Below are 21714 nucleotides of genomic sequence, written 5' to 3'. Positions count from 1 at the left end.
GACTCGTATGCACTGAAAAAGAATGAAGAAATGCTACTGTTTCAGCCGTAACGGGTTACGAGAATGGCCGTAACCGGTTACGCTGTACCGTTATAAGGGAAAATTTAAAAAATGCGTTTTCGTAACCGGTTACACCAAGAACCGTAACCGGTTACGCTGGAAAGAAAAAGAAAACCAGTAGCAAAAAGACGTCTGGCTGCGTGACCGTTGTAACGCCCCGATTTTCGATATTTATTTTATTACGTAGTCATTTGGTGTGTTTGGTGCTTAAACTGATATTTTAATTTTTATTATATTAGTTTAATAATTAATTAGTAAATAGTAAAATGACTAATTAGTTATTTGGGTCAAGTAGTGCTTAGTAATTGGGAGGGTGTGTAGTAAGCCCAGTAGCAAATTAAGGATTAGTGAGAGATTAATAAAAATAAAGAAAATTAGAGGGAATAGTTTCGTGTGACAAGAATTGTGAAGGACGTAGAAACAGAGAAAAAGGCTAGGGCAAATGGTAGAAGAACTCCACCATTGTTGAAGGATCAAAGCTCAATTCCAAGGTAAGGGGGGAGAATGGATTCTCTAAATGGTGATTACAACATGAGAGGGTAGTGAGGGTTCCTTTCCCTCTTTAGGTTTCATAATTTATATGTCTGATTTCTTCCTTGATGTGTGAATTGATTTGATTTGTATGATGTTCTTCATGACTAATGAGTATTGTATGATTGTGGACGAAATTCTGTTTTGGATTGATGAATTATGATGTGGTGTTGGGTGTTGGTTGAGTTGTTCATAAAAGAACTGAATCTGAGTGTAAAACTGTCCAATTTGATGAGTAGGAATTGGGTTGTTATCATGTTAAAATTGATGTAGCATAATAGGTTAATGAATCTAGAGGGAGGGAGTGAGTTAATAGGTGAAAATATGATGTTTTAGGCCTGAAATCGCAGACTGGAAGTGATGAAAGCGAGTGAGAACGAACTGGTGCGAGTGCAGACTTTGACAGACAGTTTTCCTGTCAGTTTGCGTATGATACGCGTATGGGTTGGGGCCATACGCGTATGAGGGACACACCCAGGGGGCTATACGCGTATGATACGCAGCCCTGTCCCAGCATAGCATAATTTCTAGTGAAACGCGTATGGTACGCGTATGGAAGGGAGGCCATACGCGTATGGAAGAGTGATACGCGTATGGGAGAATTTTTAGTGCAAAACTGGTCCTGGTGGTACGCGTATGGGACGCGTATGGGTGAGGGGCATACGCGTATGGGATAGCTATACGTGTATGGTTACGCTAGTGTGCAGAATTTTCCATTTTGTGATTTTCTCCTGATTCTTGAGTGAAATAAATACCTTTCTGAGTTACTTAGACTGTAGGGCTTAGGTAAACATAGAGAGACTGTAAGAGTTATGCTGTGGACCTAAAATATTGTGATAAGTTTGTGTTGACTGTTGTGAATGTAACTACAAAATAATAAAATTATAGTTGCATATTGTTGACCTGGTTGATAGCCTAAATGGCAATGAGTTGAAGGCTGAAGCCTTGTGTTGTTGAATTGTGTTGATTGGATGTCCATATTGCATACATATGTCGTTGGGGGCTTATGCCCTGTTGTTGGCCTGTATTGGCATTGTTGAAGGCTTATGCCTTGTGATTGCCTCTAATATAATGGCATATGTTGAGGGCTTATGCTCTGTTGGTACCACATGCATGTAGAGTCGATAGTTACATTTTCATTCATCTGACTGTTTGTAAAGGTCATGTAATGATGTTGTTGTGTGATTGATGGTGTGAGAATCTGTTTATGATTGTGTTTGTGTGTGGTGTAGATACTACTCCTTAACCATGTGATATTTCACCGTATATTTATTGAATGTAATTCTCACCCCTCTTCTGTTGTTGTGTCTGTGCTTCTTCGGGAGTACAGATAACCAGGTACCAGAGTAGTGCTTGGATATTCTCGAGTGTTACCTGATCGAGTCTTAGGAGTCGCTCTGATACGTAACACGGGGATGTTGGGATACGCTGTGTTTTGTTTTCCTTTCAGTTAAATGTTAAATTGTTACGTATCTTGATTTTGACATTTTTGTTGGACCACATGTTTGGTGGATATGATTTATTTGTTGGGGCAGTGGTGCCATGAGAATTAACAAGCTGTTTTGAATTCCGCTGCAGTATATGATATTCTATTTTAATGAATATTAAATAAAGTGATATTATGGTGAATTGTTTAGAAGATGTGACATCCTACTCGTATTACTCTGATTATTTACGTATTTATAATTCATTTATTTTCGATATGGGAAAGTGGGGTGTTACAATTGGTATCAGAGCAGGTCGATCCGTCCGACCAAGTAGTTGAGTCGCTAACAAATCGAGTATGGTTAAAACTCGTCATCTAACTATGTTTCTGTTGCAGTGTTTAGTTGAAATGGCTGGGAGAAACGATGCTGTGATTGCTGCTGCTTTGGAGGCTATGGCTCAAGCTCTGGAACATCAACCTAATGCTGGTGAGAATGCTGGATCTCGCAGTTTGGCTAATTTCCAGAGGGAGAACCCGCCGGTCTTCAAAGGCAAGCATGACCCTGATGGAGCCTTAGAGTGGTTGAAAGAGATCGAGAGGATCTTTCGTGTAATGGATTGTACTCAGGCACAGAAGGTTCGCTATGGTACGCTTTTGGGAACACTTTTGGGAAACCCTAAAAAGCCCTAGGGGACCATTCAAAGACATCAATCATCTTCAAATAACTCATATGACAAGATCCACTGGACATTACACCTCAATTCAAAGTCTACAGTCATCATTGTCCTCTGGTCGACAATTAGGGTTTTTGACCTAATTCCCCAAGATAGTTGACTTTTAATCAGGGCATGGATCTAAAACTCAAGACATGATCCAAGAGTCTCTATTACCTCAATATAATCCCTTTACATCATTCATTTAAGGAGAAGATCTTGTTTCTACACAAAAGTCCAAAATCTCACCTTATTTGGAAAAAGTCAATTGTATGGGATCACCATTGACTTTTGAGATTTTTGGTCAAACCATGACTTTCAAGGATCAATATCATCAATATATGGATATTAAAGTCATTTGACCAAAGAAATTCAAAGAAATTCATCAAGGAGCAAAAAGTCGGGAATTAGGGTTTTTTAAGGCATGGTGAGAACTCAAAATTTCACCTACACAACTCAAAAAACTTCCAACATGAAAGTTGTAGATCTTGCAAAATAAAACAACATCTTAAAAAGGAACTTTTTTCAAAAGATCAATCATTTAAAGAGTTTTGGAAATTTTGGAGTTTTAGGTCATAAACACTTAGAAATTTTTCTAAGTGTTTTAACCTACTTTTCTTCCAACTTTGGCCTCATTTTTCACAAATTTGCCAAAGGATTCTGAAGAAACTCCAAACTAATGATTTGAAGTAGATGCTTAGGGCTTTCCAAATTGTGTTCAACCTTCTCCAAATTCATTTTGAGCTAAGAGTTATGCTTGTTCAAAGTTGGCCTCATGAAGTGAAATTATAGGTCATGTACAATTTGAAACTTTGCAATTTTGTGCATTTTGCTTCACTAAGTGATGCTACACGACCTCTAATACATCTGAAACCATACCACACATCCAAATTCATCATTGCATAAGGATTAGAGAAGATTCCCAAAAACAAAGGCATGTGATTATGTAATGATTGCATTTTTGAATTTATGGCAAATGATGAATCATCAAGGAATCTTGTTCTAAGCCAATTAGAACTCTCCTCTGAATCAGAAATGTTCCCTTGGATCATACAAGATCAATGGTTGGGGAAGCTAGCCCGAAAATGCATCATTGCATTTAGGATCTTTTCAAATTTTCTTCTTGGCTAAGAAACCAAAACTCTCTCATTAAGCAAGCTCACTCTCTCAATCAGTACTGAACCATTTACCTATAAATAGGGGAGCATACTTCAGTAGAAAAACACACCAAAGCAACTCAATTCCTTGCTTTCTCTTTCTCTTCTCATGCTTATTGTTTTTCAAAGTTCTTTGGCAAGAAGAATCGTTTTCTTCAAACCAGAGCTCATCTTTGGAAAGTAAGCATTCTAACATCTCAAGGGAGGTCATTTGAGGTGATCCAAGCACCTGGATCACTTCTGTAAGTGGAGGAACACCATTGTTGCTCTCACTTTGGAGCAGTTGCAGTTGGAGGTCCATAGAACAATTCAGGAGGATTGAGGTTACAACAAGCATTCAGTTAGCATCACTGAACCACAAGGAAGCTTTTGGGATCATTCATACAAGCCCAGGTGCTCTCTATCATCCTCACGACCTCCATTTTCAGAGGTAAGTTTCTGAACTCTACCTCTTTAATTTAAGCACTCTTTGTGATAAAGCTCGATTCTATCTTGTTAAGCATCATCAGAGGATTGAAAACCCTCTATCATCATTCATTTATCTTTCAGTATAGTCATTTAATTTGATTTTCAAAATTTAGGGTTCTTCACGATTTCTGGTAAATTAGTTAGATATAGTTGATATAAATTTATGTTAGTTACATATTTAGAATCGTGAGTGAATTTAGAATAAGTTTCATCTTTACATCTTTGCAAATGGTTGAGAAATGAGCAAGTTCATAAATTCAAAATCTGAGAACTTGAGGTTGAAGATGACAATGGTGGTGGCGCGCAAATTTCAAATTCAGGGTTGAGTTTATTTTATTTTGAATGATACCTGTTTCATAAACGACTAAAACGTGATAGCCCAGTGGTAAAGAGTGTTTGTGTGTTGCGCGTGCCCAAGGTCTGGGGTTCGAATCCCCCTCGCCCCAGACCTTTTGATTTTATTTTCTTTTTGCTTCTATACACTTGAATAATATATGAGTTGCAAAGGAGTCAGTTTGCTATCACCATGCGCGCGCTGGCCCAGTGGTTTGGTTTTGGGTGTGTGACTTGGAGGGCGTGAGTTCAATCCCTCTAGGTGACAAAACCTTATTTTTTTATCACTTTTCCCATTTTGATTTCTTCACAACTTTACACAATTAATTAACCTATCAAATTAAATCATTTTCACTTCATTTTTCACACACTTGTTATTTAATATATCTATTTTATGAATAATCAAAAAAATCATAAAAATATTATTTATTTCATATATTTTTATTAGGTTTAAAATAGTATGTTTTAAGTGTTTTCTTAAATACTTTAAATGCATATATTCATTTTGTTTTAACCTAATTATTTTTGTGAATAAAGTTTATGATAAAACCCTGATTATTTAGGTCTTAATTAGGCATAGATCTTTTTTCTTTACCTTAATTAAGTTGACTTTCTGTCAATTTTCAAAACTGTTTTCAATCTCCGAATAAATCGAATAATTAAGGTTTTCAAACAACAAAACCTTATATTATTTCAAATCATTTTCAAAACTAATTTTACACCAGTACTATAAAGTACTGGGCCTCTAATAGAGTGTAAGTCCCAAACACCTTCTCTTCTTAGCTTGTTTTCAAAACTGTATTTTCAAAATCTTCTTTCTGTTTTCAAAACATTCTTCTGGTATTTGAAGGGCATTATTCCCGGTGAAACTCTTCAGATACCTATGTGACCTTTGTCCATCTTCACTTCTTCTGTTTTCAAAAACCATTAACTGTTTATAATAAATATTCAACTGTTATCAACAAAACAACAAAAATTACTGTTAAGGCTCTGTACATACTTCTTCAAAGGCCTCCACTCCATCCAGGTTAGGCTTTACAAGCTTTCAATTTACAGTCTTTATTTAAATTACTGTCAAATATAAACTGTGCATATATATTAGTTTAGAACTACGTTTGAGTATAAACCCTAGGACAGTTAAACTATATATATATATATATTATAGGAATATGACCTAGGATTGAGAATGTCTTCCCGGTGAAGGCTCTTTCCTAATTAGAGATCTGTAGTTCAAACCCCCAAGATGAATTATTCCCGGTGAAACATCTTGGCAAAAACCCTAGAATCCAAAAATATAGGACACATCCACCCAAAGAGGAATTATTCCCGGTGAAACCTCTTACCCATTTGCTTAGAGCCAAAATAAGTTCAAAACTACATAGCTTTCTCTTGTGCTATAACAAGGACCCTCGATTAGCCTCCTCTTGGGCTTTGTACAAGGACCCACAGGCTTCTTAAAAGCATTTCCAGCTTCCTCTTGAGCTTGTATACAAGGACCCATCAGGTTTTTTATAAACATAGGAACAGGTCTTTAGTCACCTTTTAGCCTACCCTGGTGAGTTTTCTTCCAATTTAAACCAGACTTTTAACAAGCCAAGTTTGTCTCAATTTTGCATTGAGTACACCTTTTGGAATGAGAGACATGGACAGTCTCTGTCACCCTTATCTTCATCAATCTTCCTTAGCAGAGTCTAGGATCCATATTTGCTTATCCTCAGCATGAGTCAGCCTTCATCTTGGGCTTTAAACAAGAAGTCTCCACTAGATAATCTTTCTGCCATTCACCAAAAGAGTCAAAACCCCTGGAAAGGGTTAGCTTCCAAATCAATCCATCATTTCAATAAAAACCCCTGGAAAGGGTTAGCCTCCAAATCAATCCATCATTTCAATAAAAACCCCTGGAAAGGGTTAGCCTCCAAAGTCAATTAATCAAAAAAAAGTCAATTAATCAAAAAGAGTCACGACCCCTGGAAAGGGTCAGCCTCCAAAAAACATGATAAAGTCAGTCTTTTAACAGACAATTTCTCCAGCTGAGTCAAAACCCCTGGAAAGGGTTAGCCTCCAAAATCAGTCTTTCAAAAATCAAAGATTCATTCTCTTAGGAGATAATCTCCCCAAATAGAGTCTCCCTAAGTAGAGTCAGCCTCAATTCTGGGCTTCGTACAGAACACCAAAAACTCCTTAGTTTAAATACTCCCCAGTAGAGTTATCATTTCAATAAGTCAATAAAAATCAATCAAAAAGCCTCAAGCTTGGGCCTCATTCAAGCCAGCTAAAGTCAAATCTTTCATATAGTAAATAGACATAGCGTATCTCTATAGAGAGATATTTTTACTACTCTACCACATTCAAACAAACAAACATTTCAATTTCAATTTCATTCAAAGTCTCCCATTTAGGACTCTGAAAGACATGCTCTGGCACATCCCCAGACTTGTACACTTTCCCTAATTTGGATGAGCATCTTTCTTTCATTTTAAAGGCACGATGGTTGTCATACTTGATCAACCAAGTAGACTCCCCTCTTAATGAAACATCATTTTTTAGCTTTTCTGTCACTTTTAAATGTTTGTGGTAGAATAGTACAAATACCTCTCTGTAAAGATGATTTCATGTCTATTTACTGTAAACAGAGATTTAATTCCAAGCTTCAACCTTGAGCTTCAAGCAAGGCACCAAAAACAAGTAATTTCCCTAGTTAGTTCCCCGAACTACATTAAGCTCTGACTTCCACTAGGGATATGTAGGCATGAGGTTCACAAGGAATCTCAGCGAGCTAATAAAATACCAAAAATAGTCAGTCTGTCTATCTGTCTGTCTTTCTTTAATCAATTCAATTCTCTCTCCTAACACAAAGGAGAAACTTTCCCAATCATTAGCAGCAAACACAATCACAATGACACAGAGAAGGTTCCTGTAGAGTACTACAGATATGTAGGGTGTTTAAACACTTCCCTATGTATAACCGACCCCCCGGACTCCAGAATTTCTAGTCTAGGTGAAATCCCCACACTTGGCAAACTCCTAGGGTTTAGTTGAGATCTTTTTTTCCCTTTCCTACTCGTAGGACCAATAAGAAAGTTCGTGTGATATCGTAGGAAGAACTGAAATAAAATTCATCCCACCACGGGCGCATTCTCCTTCCAAATTTCGCGTGAAGGGTTTAGCGTGCCGTCCTCCCAAGTGAAACGGGGAGGTAAAGAAAACGACACCACACAAGCCTTATGACACTCCAGCTGGCAAGGGCAAACAAAGAGCTGCTCCGGGCCAGAGAACAAGTGGGGGGGGTGCTCCTGCTCCGATTGTGTGTTTTAAGTGTGGGAAGGCTGGTCATAAGAGTACTTACTGCACTGATGACGTTAAGAAGTGTTTCCGTTGTGGCAAGACTGGTCATATGATGTCTGAATGTAGACATAAAGAAGTGGTTTGTTTTAATTGCGGTGAAGAAGGACACATTGGAAGTCAATGTCAGAAACCCAAGAAGGCACAAGCTGGTGGTAAGGTATTCGCATTGGCTGGTACTCAGACAAGCACTGAGGACAGACTCATTAGAGGTACTTGCTTCATCAATAGTATGCCTTTAATTACTATTATCGATACTGGTGCTACTCATTGTTTTATTGCTGCTGAATGTGTTGAAAAGTTGGGTCTTGTGCTATCTTCGATGAATGGCGAGATGGTAGTTGAGGTTCCAGCTAAAGGATCTGTGACTACATCTCTTATTTGTTTGAAATGTCCGTTGTCGATCTTCGACAGGGACTTTGCTGTTGATTTAGTATGTTTACCGTTGGCCGGGCTAGACGTAATTTTGGGAATGAACTGGTTAGAATATAACTATGCTCACATCAATTGTTATAACAAGACTGCCGAAGAAGAAGAAGCTGGCTTAGTGTCGTCTAAGCAGGTACGACAATTGCTGAAGGAAGAGGTAGAGATGTTCTCGTTGATGGCAACATTGTCAATCGAGAATCAGAACATCATCGATGAGCTACCGGTAGTATGTGAATTCCCCGAAGTTTTTCCCGATGAGATTCCCGATGTGCCGCCAGAAAGAGGAATTGAGTTTACGATTGATCTTGTACCTGGTACCAGACCTGTTTCTATGGCACCGTACAGGATGTCCGCATCTGAGTTGACGGAATTAAAGAAGCAATTAGAAGACTTACTGGAGAAGAAATTTGTCAGACCAAGTGTATCGCCGTGGGGAGCTCCAGTGCTGTTAGTGAAGAAAAAGGACGGAAGCATGAGACTTTGCGTAGATTATAGACAACTGAATAAAGTAACCATTAAGAATAAATACCCGTTACCGAGGATAGATGATTTGATGGACCAATTGGTGGGTGCGAGTGTTTTTAGCAAGATCGATCTGAGGTCGGGCTACCATCAGATTAAGGTCAAAGATGAAGATATACAGAAGACAGCATTCAGAACAAGATATGGACATTATGAATATTCAGTGATGCCATTTGGTGTTACGAACGCGCCAGGAGTATTTATGGAATATATGAACCGTATCTTCTGTGAGTATTTAGATCAGTTCGTCGTGGTGTTCATAGACGACATCTTGATATATTCTAAATCAGAGCCAGAGCATTCAGATCATTTGAGGACGGTATTACAAGTGTTGAAAGAAAGGAAGTTGTATGCGAAGTTGTCCAAGTGTGAATTTTGGTTGAAAGAAGTCAGTTTTCTAGGACATGTCATATCTGGTAGCGGCATTGCTGTAGACCCATCTAAGGTAGATGCCGTGTTACAATGGGAGACTCCAAAGTCAGCTACCGAGATTAAAAGTTTCTTGGGCTTAGCCGGTTACTACAGACGGTTTATTGAAGGATTTTCTAAGTTGGCACTTCCATTAACTAAGTTGACGTGTAAGGGTAAAGTGTTCATATGGGATGCACAATGTGAAGAAAGTTTTGTGGAATTGAAGAAGAGATTGACGACAGCCCCGGTTTTGACATTACCAAACCCAGGAGAACCTTTTGAAGTTTATTGCGATGCTTCTTTGATGGGTTTAGGTGGTGTACTTATGCAGAATGGTAAGGTAATTGCTTATGCGTCGAGACAACTGAGAATTCATGAAAAGAACTACCCTACACATGATTTGGAACTCGCTGCTGTTGTTTTCGTACTAAAAATTTGGAGACATCATCTCTATGGTTCTAGATTTGAAGTCTATAGTGACCATAGGAGTTTGAAATACCTGTTTGACTAGAAGGAGTTGAACATGAGACAGCGAAGATGGTTAGAACTGTTGAAAGATTATGATTTCGGGTTGAATTATCACCCCGGTAAGGCAAATGTTGTGGCCGATGCCTTAAGCCGGAAGACCTTGCACATGTCCGCTATGATGGTTAAAGAATTAGAACTGATCGAACAATTCCGAGATATGAGCTTGATTTGTGAAGTGACCCCGCGTAGTGTTAAGTTGGGAATGCTCAAAATTGATAATGACTTTCTGAGCAGTATCAAAGAGGCTCAGAAATTGGATGTGAAAATAGTGGACATTATAGTTGGTTGTGGCAAATCCGAGAAGAGTGATTTTAAGGTGGACGCGCAAGTAGTGTTGAGATTGCGGAATCGAATCTGTATCCCTGATGACAATGATATGAAAAGGATGATTTTAGAAGAAGGCCATCGAAGTAACTTGAGTATTCATCCTGGAGCTACTAAAATGTATCAAGACTTAAAGAAGATATTTTGGTGGCCGAGGATGAAAGAAGATGTGGCACGGTTTGTATATGCTTGTTTAACTTGTCAAAAATCGAAGATTGAACACCAGAAGCCTGCAGGGTTGATGCAACCGTTAGAAATTCCAGAATGGAAGTGGGATAGCATTTCGATGGATTTTGTAACGGGGTTGCCTAATACTGCAAGTGGACACGATTCAATATGGGTGATTGTTGATAGGCTTACCAAATCAGCCCATTTCATACCTATTAACATCACGTATCCGGTGGCAAAGTTAGCTGAGATCTATGTCCGAGTGATTGTGAAGTTGCATGGTATTCCCTTGTGCATTGTGTCGGATAGAGATCCGAGATTCACTTCTGATTTTTGGAAGAGCTTGCAAGAAAGTTTGGGTTCTAAGTTGAGGTTGAGTTCGGCGTATCATCCTCAAACAGATGGTCAAACTGAAAGGACTATTCAGTCTCTAGAGGATCTGTTAAGAGCGTGTGTTCTCGAACAAGGAGGCTCGTGGAGCGCTCATCTTCCATTGATCGAGTTTACTTATAATAACAGTCATCATTCTAGTATCGGGATGGCACCTTTTGAAGCGTTGTATGGTCGGAGGTGTAGAACTCCGCTATGTTGGCACGAATCTGGCGAAGGTGTAGTACTTGGACCGGAAATTGTACGAGAAACCACAGAGAAGGTAAAAATGATTCGGGAAAAGATGAAGGCTTCACAGAGTAGACAGAAGAGTTATCATGACAAGCGAAGGAAGGAGTTAGAATTTGAATCAGGTGACCATGTGTTTCTAAGAGTCACGCTTGTAACTGGTGTTGGTCGTGCCCTGAAGTCAAAGAAGCTGACTCCACGATTTATCGGTCCTTATCAGATTTCAGAGAGAGTTGGTACTGTCGCTTATAGGGTGGCGTTACCGCCTAACCTGTCGAATCTGCACGATGTGTTTCATGTGTCACAGCTTCGGAAGTATGTTCCAGATCCATCTCACGTGATTCATATGGATGATGTGCAAGTGAGAGAGAACCTTACAGTAGAGACGATGCCGATTCGGATCACAGATCGTGAGATAAAGTCCGTTAGAGGTAAAGATATCCCGTTGGTGAAAGTATTCTGGACGGGGACTACCGGAGAAAGCATGACGTGGGAAATGGAGAGCAAGATGCGAGACTCCTATCCCGAGTTGTTTGAACGAGGTAAGATTTTCGAGGACGAAAATATCGTAAGTGGGGGAGAGTTGTAACGCCCCGATTTTCGATATTTATTTTATTACGTAGTCATTTGGTGTGTTTGGTGCTTAAACTGATATTTTAATTTTTATTGTATTAGTTTAATAATTAATTAGTAAATAGTAAAATGACTAATTAGTTATTTGGGTCAAGTAGTGCTTAGTAATTGGGAGGGTGTGTAGTAAGCCCAGTAGCAAATTAAGGATTAGTGAGAGATTAATAAAATTAAAGAAAATTAGAGGGAATAGTTTCGTGTGACAAGAATTGTGAAGGACGTAGAAACAGAGAAAAAGGCTAGGGCAAAAGGTAGAAGAACTCCACCATTGTTGAAGGATCAAAGCTCAATTCCAAGGTAAGGGGGGAGAATGGGTTCTCTAAATGGTGATTACAACATGAGAGGGTAGTGAGGGTTCCTTTCCCTCTTTAGGTTTCATAATTTATATGTCTGATTTCTTCCTTGATGTGTGAATTGATTTGATTTGTATGATGTTCTTCATGACTAATGAGTATTGTATGATTGTGGACAAAATTCTGTTTTGGATTGATGAATTATGATGTGGTGTTGGGTGTTGGTTGAGTTGTTCATAAAAGAACTGAATCTGAGTGTAAAACTGTCCAATTTGATGAGTAGGAATTGGGTTGTTATCATGTTAAAATTGATGTAGCATAATAGGTTAATGAATCTAGAGGGAGGGAGTGAGTTAATAGGTGAAAATATGATGTTTTAGGCCTGAAATCGCAGACTGGAAGTGATGAAAGCGAGTGAGAACGAACTGGTGCGAGTGCAGACTTTGACAGGCAGTTTTCCTGTCAGTTTGCGTATGATACGCGTATGGGTTGGGGCCATACGCGTATGAGGGACACACCCAGGGGGCTATACGCGTATGATACGCAGCCCTGTCCCAGCATAGCATAATTTCTGGTGAAACGCGTATGGTACGCGTATGGAAGGGAGGCCATACGCGTATGGAAGAGTGATACGCGTATGGGAGAATTTTTAGTGCAAAACTGGTCCTGGTGGTACGCGTATGGGACGCGTATGGGTGAGGGGCATACGCGTATGGGATAGCTATACGCGTATGGTTACGCTAGTGTGCAGAATTTTCCATTTTGTGATTTTCTCTTGATTCTTGAGTGAAATAAATACCTTTCTGAGTTACTTAGACTGTAGGGCTTAGGTAAACATAGGGAGACTGTAAGAGTTATGCTGTGGACCTAAAATATTGTGATAAGTTTGTGTTGACTGTTGTGAATGTAACTACAAAATAATAAAATTATAGTTGCATATTGTTGAGCTGGTTGATAGCCTAAATGGCAATGAGTTGAAGGCTGAAGCCTTGTGTTGTTGAATTGTGTTGATTGGATGTCCATATTGCATACATATGTCGTTGGGGGCTTATGCCCTGTTGTTGGCCTGTATTGGTATTGTTGAAGGCTTATGCCTTGTGATTGCCTCTAATATAATGGCATCTGTTGAGGGCTTATGCTCTGTTGGTACCACATGCATGTAGAGTCGATAGTTACATTTTCATTCATCTGACTATTTGTAAAGGTCATGTAATGATGTTGTTGTGTGATTGATGGTGTGAGAATCTGTTTATGATTGTGTTTGTGTGTGGTGTAGATACTACTCCTTAACCATGTGATATTTCACCGTATATTTATTGAATGTAATTCTCACCCCTCTTCTGTTGTTGTGTCTGTGCTTCTTCGGGAGTACAGATAACCAGGTACCAGAGTAGTGCTTGGATATTCTCGAGTGTTACCTGATCGAGTCTTAGGAGTCGCTCTGATACGTAACACGGGGATGTTGGGATACGCTGTGTTTTGTTTTCCTTTCAGTTAAATGTTAAATTGTTACGTATCTTGATTTTGACATTTTTGTTGGACCACATGTTTGGTGGATATGATTTATTTGTTGGGGCAGTGGTGCCATGAGAATTAACAAGCTGTTTTGAATTCCGCTGCAGTATATGATATTCTATTTTAATGAATATTAAATAAAGTGATATTATGGTGAATTGTTTAGAAGATGTGACATCCTACTCGTATTACTCTGATTATTTACGTATTTATAATTCATTTATTTTCGATATGGGAAAGTGGGGTGTTACAACCGTAACCGGTTACGCCTATAACCGTACCGGTTACACTGAAAGAAGATACAAAAATTTGTTTCTTAAGACTTCTAAAATGTCAAGATTTTCTAGAAAAAGACCTTAGTGACTTTATGCAATATTGTATGTATTTTGAGCACTATTTTATCAAGATAATAACATGTTTATACCTTAACTCCAAAAGTCTTCAAAAGTTGTTTTAACAAACTTGATGCTATATTGAGACTTGGATTGAATGCTCTTTGAATCTTTTTTCTCATCCTTTCTTGATAGTTAGTTATCCATGTTGTCTTCATCAAAACCATTTGATTGAGAAGCTTGTGTTTACAGATTATTCATCTCAGGGGGAGATTGTTAATCTCAGGGGGAGACATATTCACATGCTTATGCTATAGCTGTGTAAATTGTCTTTAGCCGTCTGCTCTTTCTGATCGCAAATTCATATCATTTATATATGTTTTTGTCATCATCAAAAAGGGGAAGATTGTTAGAACAAGATTTGTTCTGATCAATATTGTTAGTTTTGATGATAACAAGGATATGAATTTTGTGTGAGATAATGTGGTACTCTAATACATTGCAATTTCCTTTTCAGGAAATATATAAAGAGTATGCACAAATCAGCGCTCAGAAGCTTTGACTCAGAAGGTTCAGCATGCAACATCAGAACATGGTCTGGCAAGACATCAGAAGATGGTTAAGGCAGTATCAGAACATGGGTCTATGAAAGCATCAGAAGAACTTGAGTTCAGAAGCAGAAGCACTGAAGTTCTCATGGTATCACGCTCAGAAGCACTTCAAGGTCAGAAGACAAGAAGATGTTATGCACCAAGCTGTTTGACTCTGATGATATTCAAACGTTGTATACACAAACATCATATCAGAAGAAAGTACAGGTGGCAGGCTACGCTGACTGACAAAAGGAACGTTGGAAGCTATTAAAGGCAACGTCAGTAGACACAGCGTGAACAAGGCTCGAGGTAATTGACAAAAGCGTGAAACATTAAATGCAATGCTGTACGGAATACGCAAAGCATTAAATGCTCCCAACGGTCATCTTCTCAAGTGCCTATAAATATGAAGTTCTGATGAGAAGCAAGGTTAACGATTCTGAACGAACTTATTTTGAAAAACTTGCTAAAACGCTGTTCAACTCAAAGCTCAGAAACTTCATCTTCATCAAAGCTCACTACATTGCTGTTGTAATATATTAGTGAGATTAAGCTTAAACTTTAAGAGAAATATCACTATTGTGATTATAGCTTTTCAGAAGCAATTGTAATACTCTTATTTGTTTACATTAATTTGTAAGTAACTAGAGTGATCAAGTGTTGATCAGGATACTCTAGGAAGTCTTAGCTTATGTCTAAGCAGTTGTAATTAGAGTGATCACGTGGTGGTCGGGATACTCTAAGAAAGTCTTAGCTTGTGTCTAAGCATTTGATCCTAGAGTGATCAGGTTCTGATCAGGATACTCTAGAAGACTTAGTCGTGGGCTAAGTGGAAAACCATTGTAATCTGTTGCGATTAGTGGATTAAATCCTCAGGTGAGGTAAATCACTCTGTGGGGGTGGACTGGAGTAGTTTAGTTAACAACGAACCAGGATAAAAATAATTGTGCAAATTGTTTTTATCGTTCAAGTTTTTAGACTACACTTATTCAAACCCCCCCTTTCTAAGTGTTTTTCTATCCTTCAGTATAACCATTGTTACCATTTCCATTGTATTGCTCAGCAGAGCCAGATGTAGATGTATTTGTTGGATCTTCACCAGCCATCTTGACTTATGCGTTTTTATCTTCCTGAATCTTTTCTAAACACGGTTAAGTGCTTGCACCTTAGAACCGGCGCTCTGATGCCAATTGAAGGATAGAAAAACACTTAGAAAGGGGGGTTTGAATAAGTGTAGCTTTAAAACTTGTAAGATAAAAACAATTTGCACAATGATTTTTATCCTGGTTCGTTGTTAACTAAACTACTCCAGTCCACCCCCTTGGAGTGATTTACCTCACCTGAGGATTTAATCCACTAATCACACAAGATTACAATGGTTTTCCACTTAGACAACTTCTAAGTCTTCTAGAGTATACTGATCACAACCTGACCACTCTAGGAACAAACTTCTTAGATACCCTCTAAGACTTTCTAGAGTATTCTGATCAACAACCTGATCACTCTAGTTCTTACAAATAAATGTAAACAAATTCTTTTGAGAGTTACAATGCTTCTTATAAAGCTATTATCACAATTGTGATTTTCTCTTAAGTTTAAGCTTAATCTCACTAAGATATTACAACAGCAATGTAGTGAGGTTGAAGATGAAGTTTGAGAGCTTTTTGAATTTGACAGCGTTTCTGTATATTTGTGCAAGTGTTATATTCAGCTTCTCATCAGAACTTCTATTTATAGGCATTTGGGAAGATGACCGTTGGGAGCATTTAATGCTTTGCGTGATCTGTACAGCATTGCATTTAATGTTTCACTTTTTTGTCAACTACCTTGAGCCTTGCTTTCGCTGTGTCTACTGACGTTGCCTTTAATAGCTACTAACGTTCCTTTTGTCAGTCAGCGTAGCCTGCCATCTTGTACTTGCTTCTGATCTGATGTTTGTGTAAACAACGTTTGAATATCATCAGAGTCAAACAGCTTGGTGCAGAGCATCTTCTTGTCTTCTGACCTTGAAGTGCTTCTTAGCGTGATACCATGAGAACTTCAGTGCTTCTGCTTCTGATCTCAAGTCCTTCTGATGCTTCCATAGACCATGTTCTGATTCTGCTTGACCATCTTCTGATGTCTTGCCAGACCATGTTCTGATGTTGCATGTTGAACCTTCTGAGTCAGTGCTTCTTGCGCTGATTTTGTTCATACTCTTTATGTGATTCCTGAAATGGAAATTGCATAGGATTAGAGAACCACATTATCTCATACAAAATTCATATACATTGTTATCATCAAAACTAAGAATATTGATCAGAACAAATCTTGTTCTAACAAATATCTATTATCTTCAACTTGGATAGAAATGTATGTAAAGGTTGAATTGGGCTTTAGTTGTCGTAATATAGAACATGTGACTGAATGCTTCTAACTTGTAGATCTTTAAGAAGAGAAGAGCGATCATTGAAGATCACATGTTGTAATTGCGAATGCTCTGCCTCTAAAGATCTCATGTTTTTGGTTCTCCATGATATAAGTGACATGACTGAGAAGAAACATTTTTATGAGATTGACCATCTTAAATTTAGACATCTAGTCCAATGTGCATCAGAATATCCTTGCATTTGGATTCTTGAATTTTTTTAAAATAATATGCCACTAGCGGGATAGATTTTCAAGTATTTGAGAACTCGAGCGGCAGGATTAAAATGATTTATGATATGTGCAAATAGGAACTGACTTAATTGTTAAGTGCATAATGTAATGTCAGGTCTTGTAGCATTTAGATATAAAATGAAGGGGCGAAAAACACAAGAAAGGGGAGTTTGAATTGGGTTGCACCAAATATAAACATTTTACAACTCAAACACATAGTTAACAAGTGAATAAAAAATAGATGAACACAATTATTTTTACCCTGGTTCACTGTTAACGAAGTTACTCCAATACACCCGCCAAGGTGATTTTACCTTCTCAATAAGGACATAATGCACTATAACCAAACAGATTATAGACAACCACAATGACCACAATCAATATCTTTTTGAGAATTCTGACTAACACTAGTTCCCCAAGGAGTCAACCACAATAAGTCCGATCAACCTTGTTGACAACCCCAATAAATTCAACTGATCCTTACCGTGAAACCACAATGACCACGGCCAAAGTCTTCTTGAGAATTCTGACTAGCACTTAATCCCCCAAGGTATCTATCAACCGCCGTTGATTTACAAAGATGTGTATACAAAGATGCTTCTACTAAGTAGATTACACAATGTTTAAGTACATCAACACAAAAGTGTTGAAAGCAAGATACGAACAAAAGCTCCTTGCTAAAAATATAAAACTATACAAAGATTTTCTCTAGCATAGTTTGTGTAGAGCTTTAGTGCAGTTTTGTAGAACTGATTCGTTGATTTTAAATTCTTCTAATGACTTCCTTTATAGAGAAGGATAGATCCGTTGGAGGGTAGAATAGGAAATACAAAATACGGCTTTGAAGTCCCCAACGGTCATGGTGGGAATGGTAGATAACAAGTACAGCTAGAAATGTCCTTACGCCACCCTATAAGAGTATAGGTCACATTTTACGTTAGTACTTTTATGCTCACCATCACACGCAAGCCGTTCTTGATCTCCTAAGTCTTTAGAGGCTTATGATTTTATGTTGATTGAAGCATGTTGTAGATGCATCAGAACTTGAATCTTCTTTGCCTAAGTGTTTGAGTCTTCAGAACTTGTTCAGCAGAACCTTGTCTTCAGAGTCTACAACACTTGGTCTTCAAAAGAGATGTCTTCAGATCTGAAACTTGTTCAGCAGAACCTTGTTTTCAGCATCTTCAGAACATGGGACACAAAAGCAAAGATTTCGAAGGCCTCCAAAGCTTCCTTGCAAAATCACGATCAGAAGCTCTTGTACTAACTTTCCTTAGAACCGTTGCAGAAATAGCATTCTTGAATTTTGACTTCCATTGTAACACAGCATTAGATTCTTCCAAAGTGTTGAGATCAGAACCTGATGGCATCACACGCCTTCTTCCCAAAGTCGAAACCTGCAAGACAAAAGCCACACACTAGAAAGAAATTGCTAGTGTAAACAATTGTTCTTTAAGATAACATGTAAAGTTATCATCAAAACTTAAGGCCAGATGCAGATCCAATCTTGTCCTTACATAACAATCTACCAACCAATCTCATATATGATGGAATATCAGGACATGGTGAGGTAGAGTCTTTATGTAGTTTTGATGATAGATCATAAGGGGTGTATACCGTCTGTGAGCATAGAATTCATGAATCTTCTAGCAAGTAGTATTTTCTTCGACATAGAGAAAATCCACATTTAGAATATGCAACTTCAATCCTAATAAAATATTTGAACAGACCTAGATCTTTAATCTTGAAAGAATTGTACAATGCTTCTTTAATAGACCTTATTTTAGAATTATGCCACCTATTATTATCACTTCATCCACATATACAAGAAATATTATGAAATATTATGGAGTGTTTTAATGAAGAAAGAATTATGTGAATTGGCATGTATGTATTAATGTTGGATAAAGGAAGGGAGTAAATCTTTCATGCCATCTTATGCTAAGTCTTTCATGCCATCTTATGCTAGCTTGCTAAAGTTCAAATAGGGACTTGACAAGCTTACATACCTGATTGGGCTTAGTAGTGCTAACACCATGTGGCAAAATCATGTTAACAACTTCTTGGAATTCTTCATGTAAAAAATTTGTTAACATTGAGGTGATATATGATCCAACTACAGGTAGAAGCCATACCTATGACAATTCTGATTTTAAGTTTGGTAACTAGGGAATAAGTCTCAAAGTAATCAAGACCCTCAATTTATCATAATCCTTATCGGCCAGTTGCAAGATATTTAATCCTATATACCCCCATCTATGTCCAATTAGTTTTATATTTGGAGGTAAATCCACAAGTTTCTAAGTCCTTGTTTTCTCTAGAGCATGTAATTCAATCTGCATTGTGTGATTCCAACACTCAATTTTACTAGTGTCATCACAAGTTTTTGGCTCAGTGTGTGATGTTAAAGACAACAAATAATAACAATGAAATTTAAAAAAGTTATAAAATAAAATAGAAATAGGATAGAATATACCTTTAGATGATGTTGTTGAATTATTAGTAACAGTGCATATATAGTTTTGAAAGTATGATGGCTTATACCTAGTTCTTGAAGATGTGCATAAAGGTGTATTTGTAGTAGGTGTAGTTGAAGGAATGTGAGAATTTTTTACACGTGAGTATGCATTTGAGTTATCGGGATCATGTGTGTGTGTGTGTGAGCTAAAGGAAAATAACTCCAAGATATTGTTGCAATTTAAAGTTGGACATGATATGGCAGGATATATTCAAGGAAACATACATTATTTGATGTGAATATTTCGGTTGTGTCAAGATCAAATAAGACATAGTCTTGCAAGCCAATGGTATAGCCTAGAAAAACAGATTTTTCTAGCCTTTGAATATAGTTTTGTTCTTTTTATTTAAAGGGGGTGTGTCACACCGCGGTTTTGATTACTTTATTTTTAATTGAGTTTTGGGGTGTTTTTGACTTATTTAATCATTTTATTTAAGTTATTGATTTTTAGGTAGAAGTTTATTATACTTAAATTAGTGTAGAAGTGAGGAATGGTAGTTAATATTAAAACTAGAATTTAATTATATTCTTTATAATTTAAATAAAAGAGAAACATGAGAAATTCATTTTGGGCATTAGAATAGATGTTTATTAGAATAAGAGAGGTGGGTGAAATTAGTGAGAATTGGGGGAAGTTTGTAGAATTAATTAAAATAGAAATAAAAATAGGGATTTTATTTAAAGGGTTAAATATGTCAGGCGTCCTCATAAATATGCGAACTTTTAATTTTAGTCCCTCTAAAATTTTCCTTCAAATAATAGTCCTCGCAAATTTTTCCGTCCCTAATTTTAGTCCCTCCCGTTAGTTTCCACCAACGGAACTTACGTGGCACGCCACGTATCATGACACGTCAGTTAAAGGCAGAAAATTACTTTAGATTGCGGAGGTTTTAAACCTCCATAAATTTATCATTTTTTTCATGTTAATCTCACTCCTCTTCTTCTTCATACATTCCTCTCACAATCATTTTATCAAACAATTGGCATACATTAAAAAAATTTCATTTTTCCATCAATATTGTTTCCATAATCAACTTCTAAAGGAGCTTATTTGCTTAGTTAAACAAACTGGCATTATATTACAGGTGATAAGTTGAATTTGAATAAGTTATGAATAGTTCTACTATTTTCACCAAAAGCCAAACTCATTATTATCAGATAAATAAATTAATTTGTATTGTTCTGTAAGGTAAAACATCTCTCACCATCAAATCCTATACATAAGATAACTTTCAAAAACAGTATCATTATTCTTTGTTTCACCTTAAGCATATTACTTCATTTTCCTAAATAAACCCACTAATTAGTCTAATACTCTCATATTATCATAACATTCCCAGTAACTGGTCTTTTTTAGTCTGTTCTAATGTGTTGGTCATAAATACTACGATGCATGACCGTTAACATTATATATAAAAGATTTTGCCCTTGTTTTCACAATTAAAATATATCCATGAGTCTTAAGACATAGAACAAATAAAACTACACTTCTTTACAAAGATATATCTAGTTTACGATATGATGGATATCATCAAAAAATGTGTCAAAGTGATTTATATGAAAAGAGCATGGTCTTGTAATAATAGCTTGAAATATTTGGATTTACTAAATAGATAACTTCTCAATATTTTTAAAGTTTCTCTTAAGAGAAGTATCAAAATAACTTACAGTGTCCTATTTTTTATCTTGCCAACTCTTTATCATAAAGTGGAAGGAAATCTGCAAACTTGGAAAATCAATGAAATGTAAGTTGATAAATTTCTTATAGCATGCACTCTTTCTTCATCGTATAACAATAGATTTAATCCACTAACTATACAAAAAGAATATACTGGAGTCAAGAAGTATAACAATAGAAACAATGAAACGTAAACAAAACCTTCCATGCTAATTAGAAGGACTACTTCATGCTAATAAATACATTTCATCTAGAAAAGAGAATACACATATTTCAAGCATGTGATCCAAGATAAAAAGAGAATACACATAGTTGAAGAAGACCAATCAGGTTGGATTCTACTGAGCAAAGGACCAAACGTGAAACTACTCGGTCGTGGCGATCAAATGCTAGCAAGTGTTATTGATTTTGTGATATGAAAATAGAAAGTGCTTGAGAAAGCTGGGTTTTGATGTTGCTATTAATACAAAATCAGTTTAGTTGTC

General features: G+C 37.2%; 1 protein-coding gene across 1 annotated transcript; it reads left to right on the top strand.

The window, feature by feature from the left end:
* The first annotated feature begins 2425 nt into the window (after positions 1 to 2425).
* LOC131626411 (uncharacterized) lies at positions 2426 to 11710 on the top strand. Its single transcript, XM_058897226.1, has 8 exons — positions 2426 to 2663; positions 8100 to 8242; positions 8332 to 8750; positions 8805 to 9711; positions 9904 to 10421; positions 10599 to 10693; positions 11021 to 11572; positions 11706 to 11710. The coding sequence occupies exons 1-8, from the start codon at positions 2426 to 2428 to the stop codon at positions 11708 to 11710; spliced, it is 2877 nt and encodes a 958-aa protein (XP_058753209.1).
* Positions 11711 to 21714: the final 10004 nt, after the last annotated feature.

This window comes from Vicia villosa, unplaced genomic scaffold (genome assembly GCF_029867415.1).
Source record: "Vicia villosa cultivar HV-30 ecotype Madison, WI unplaced genomic scaffold, Vvil1.0 ctg.000286F_1_1, whole genome shotgun sequence".
Lineage (NCBI taxonomy): Eukaryota > Viridiplantae > Streptophyta > Magnoliopsida > Fabales > Fabaceae > Vicia > Vicia villosa.
Note: the sequence above shows the minus strand (reverse complement) of the source record. Positions and strands in the feature narration are given on the sequence as shown.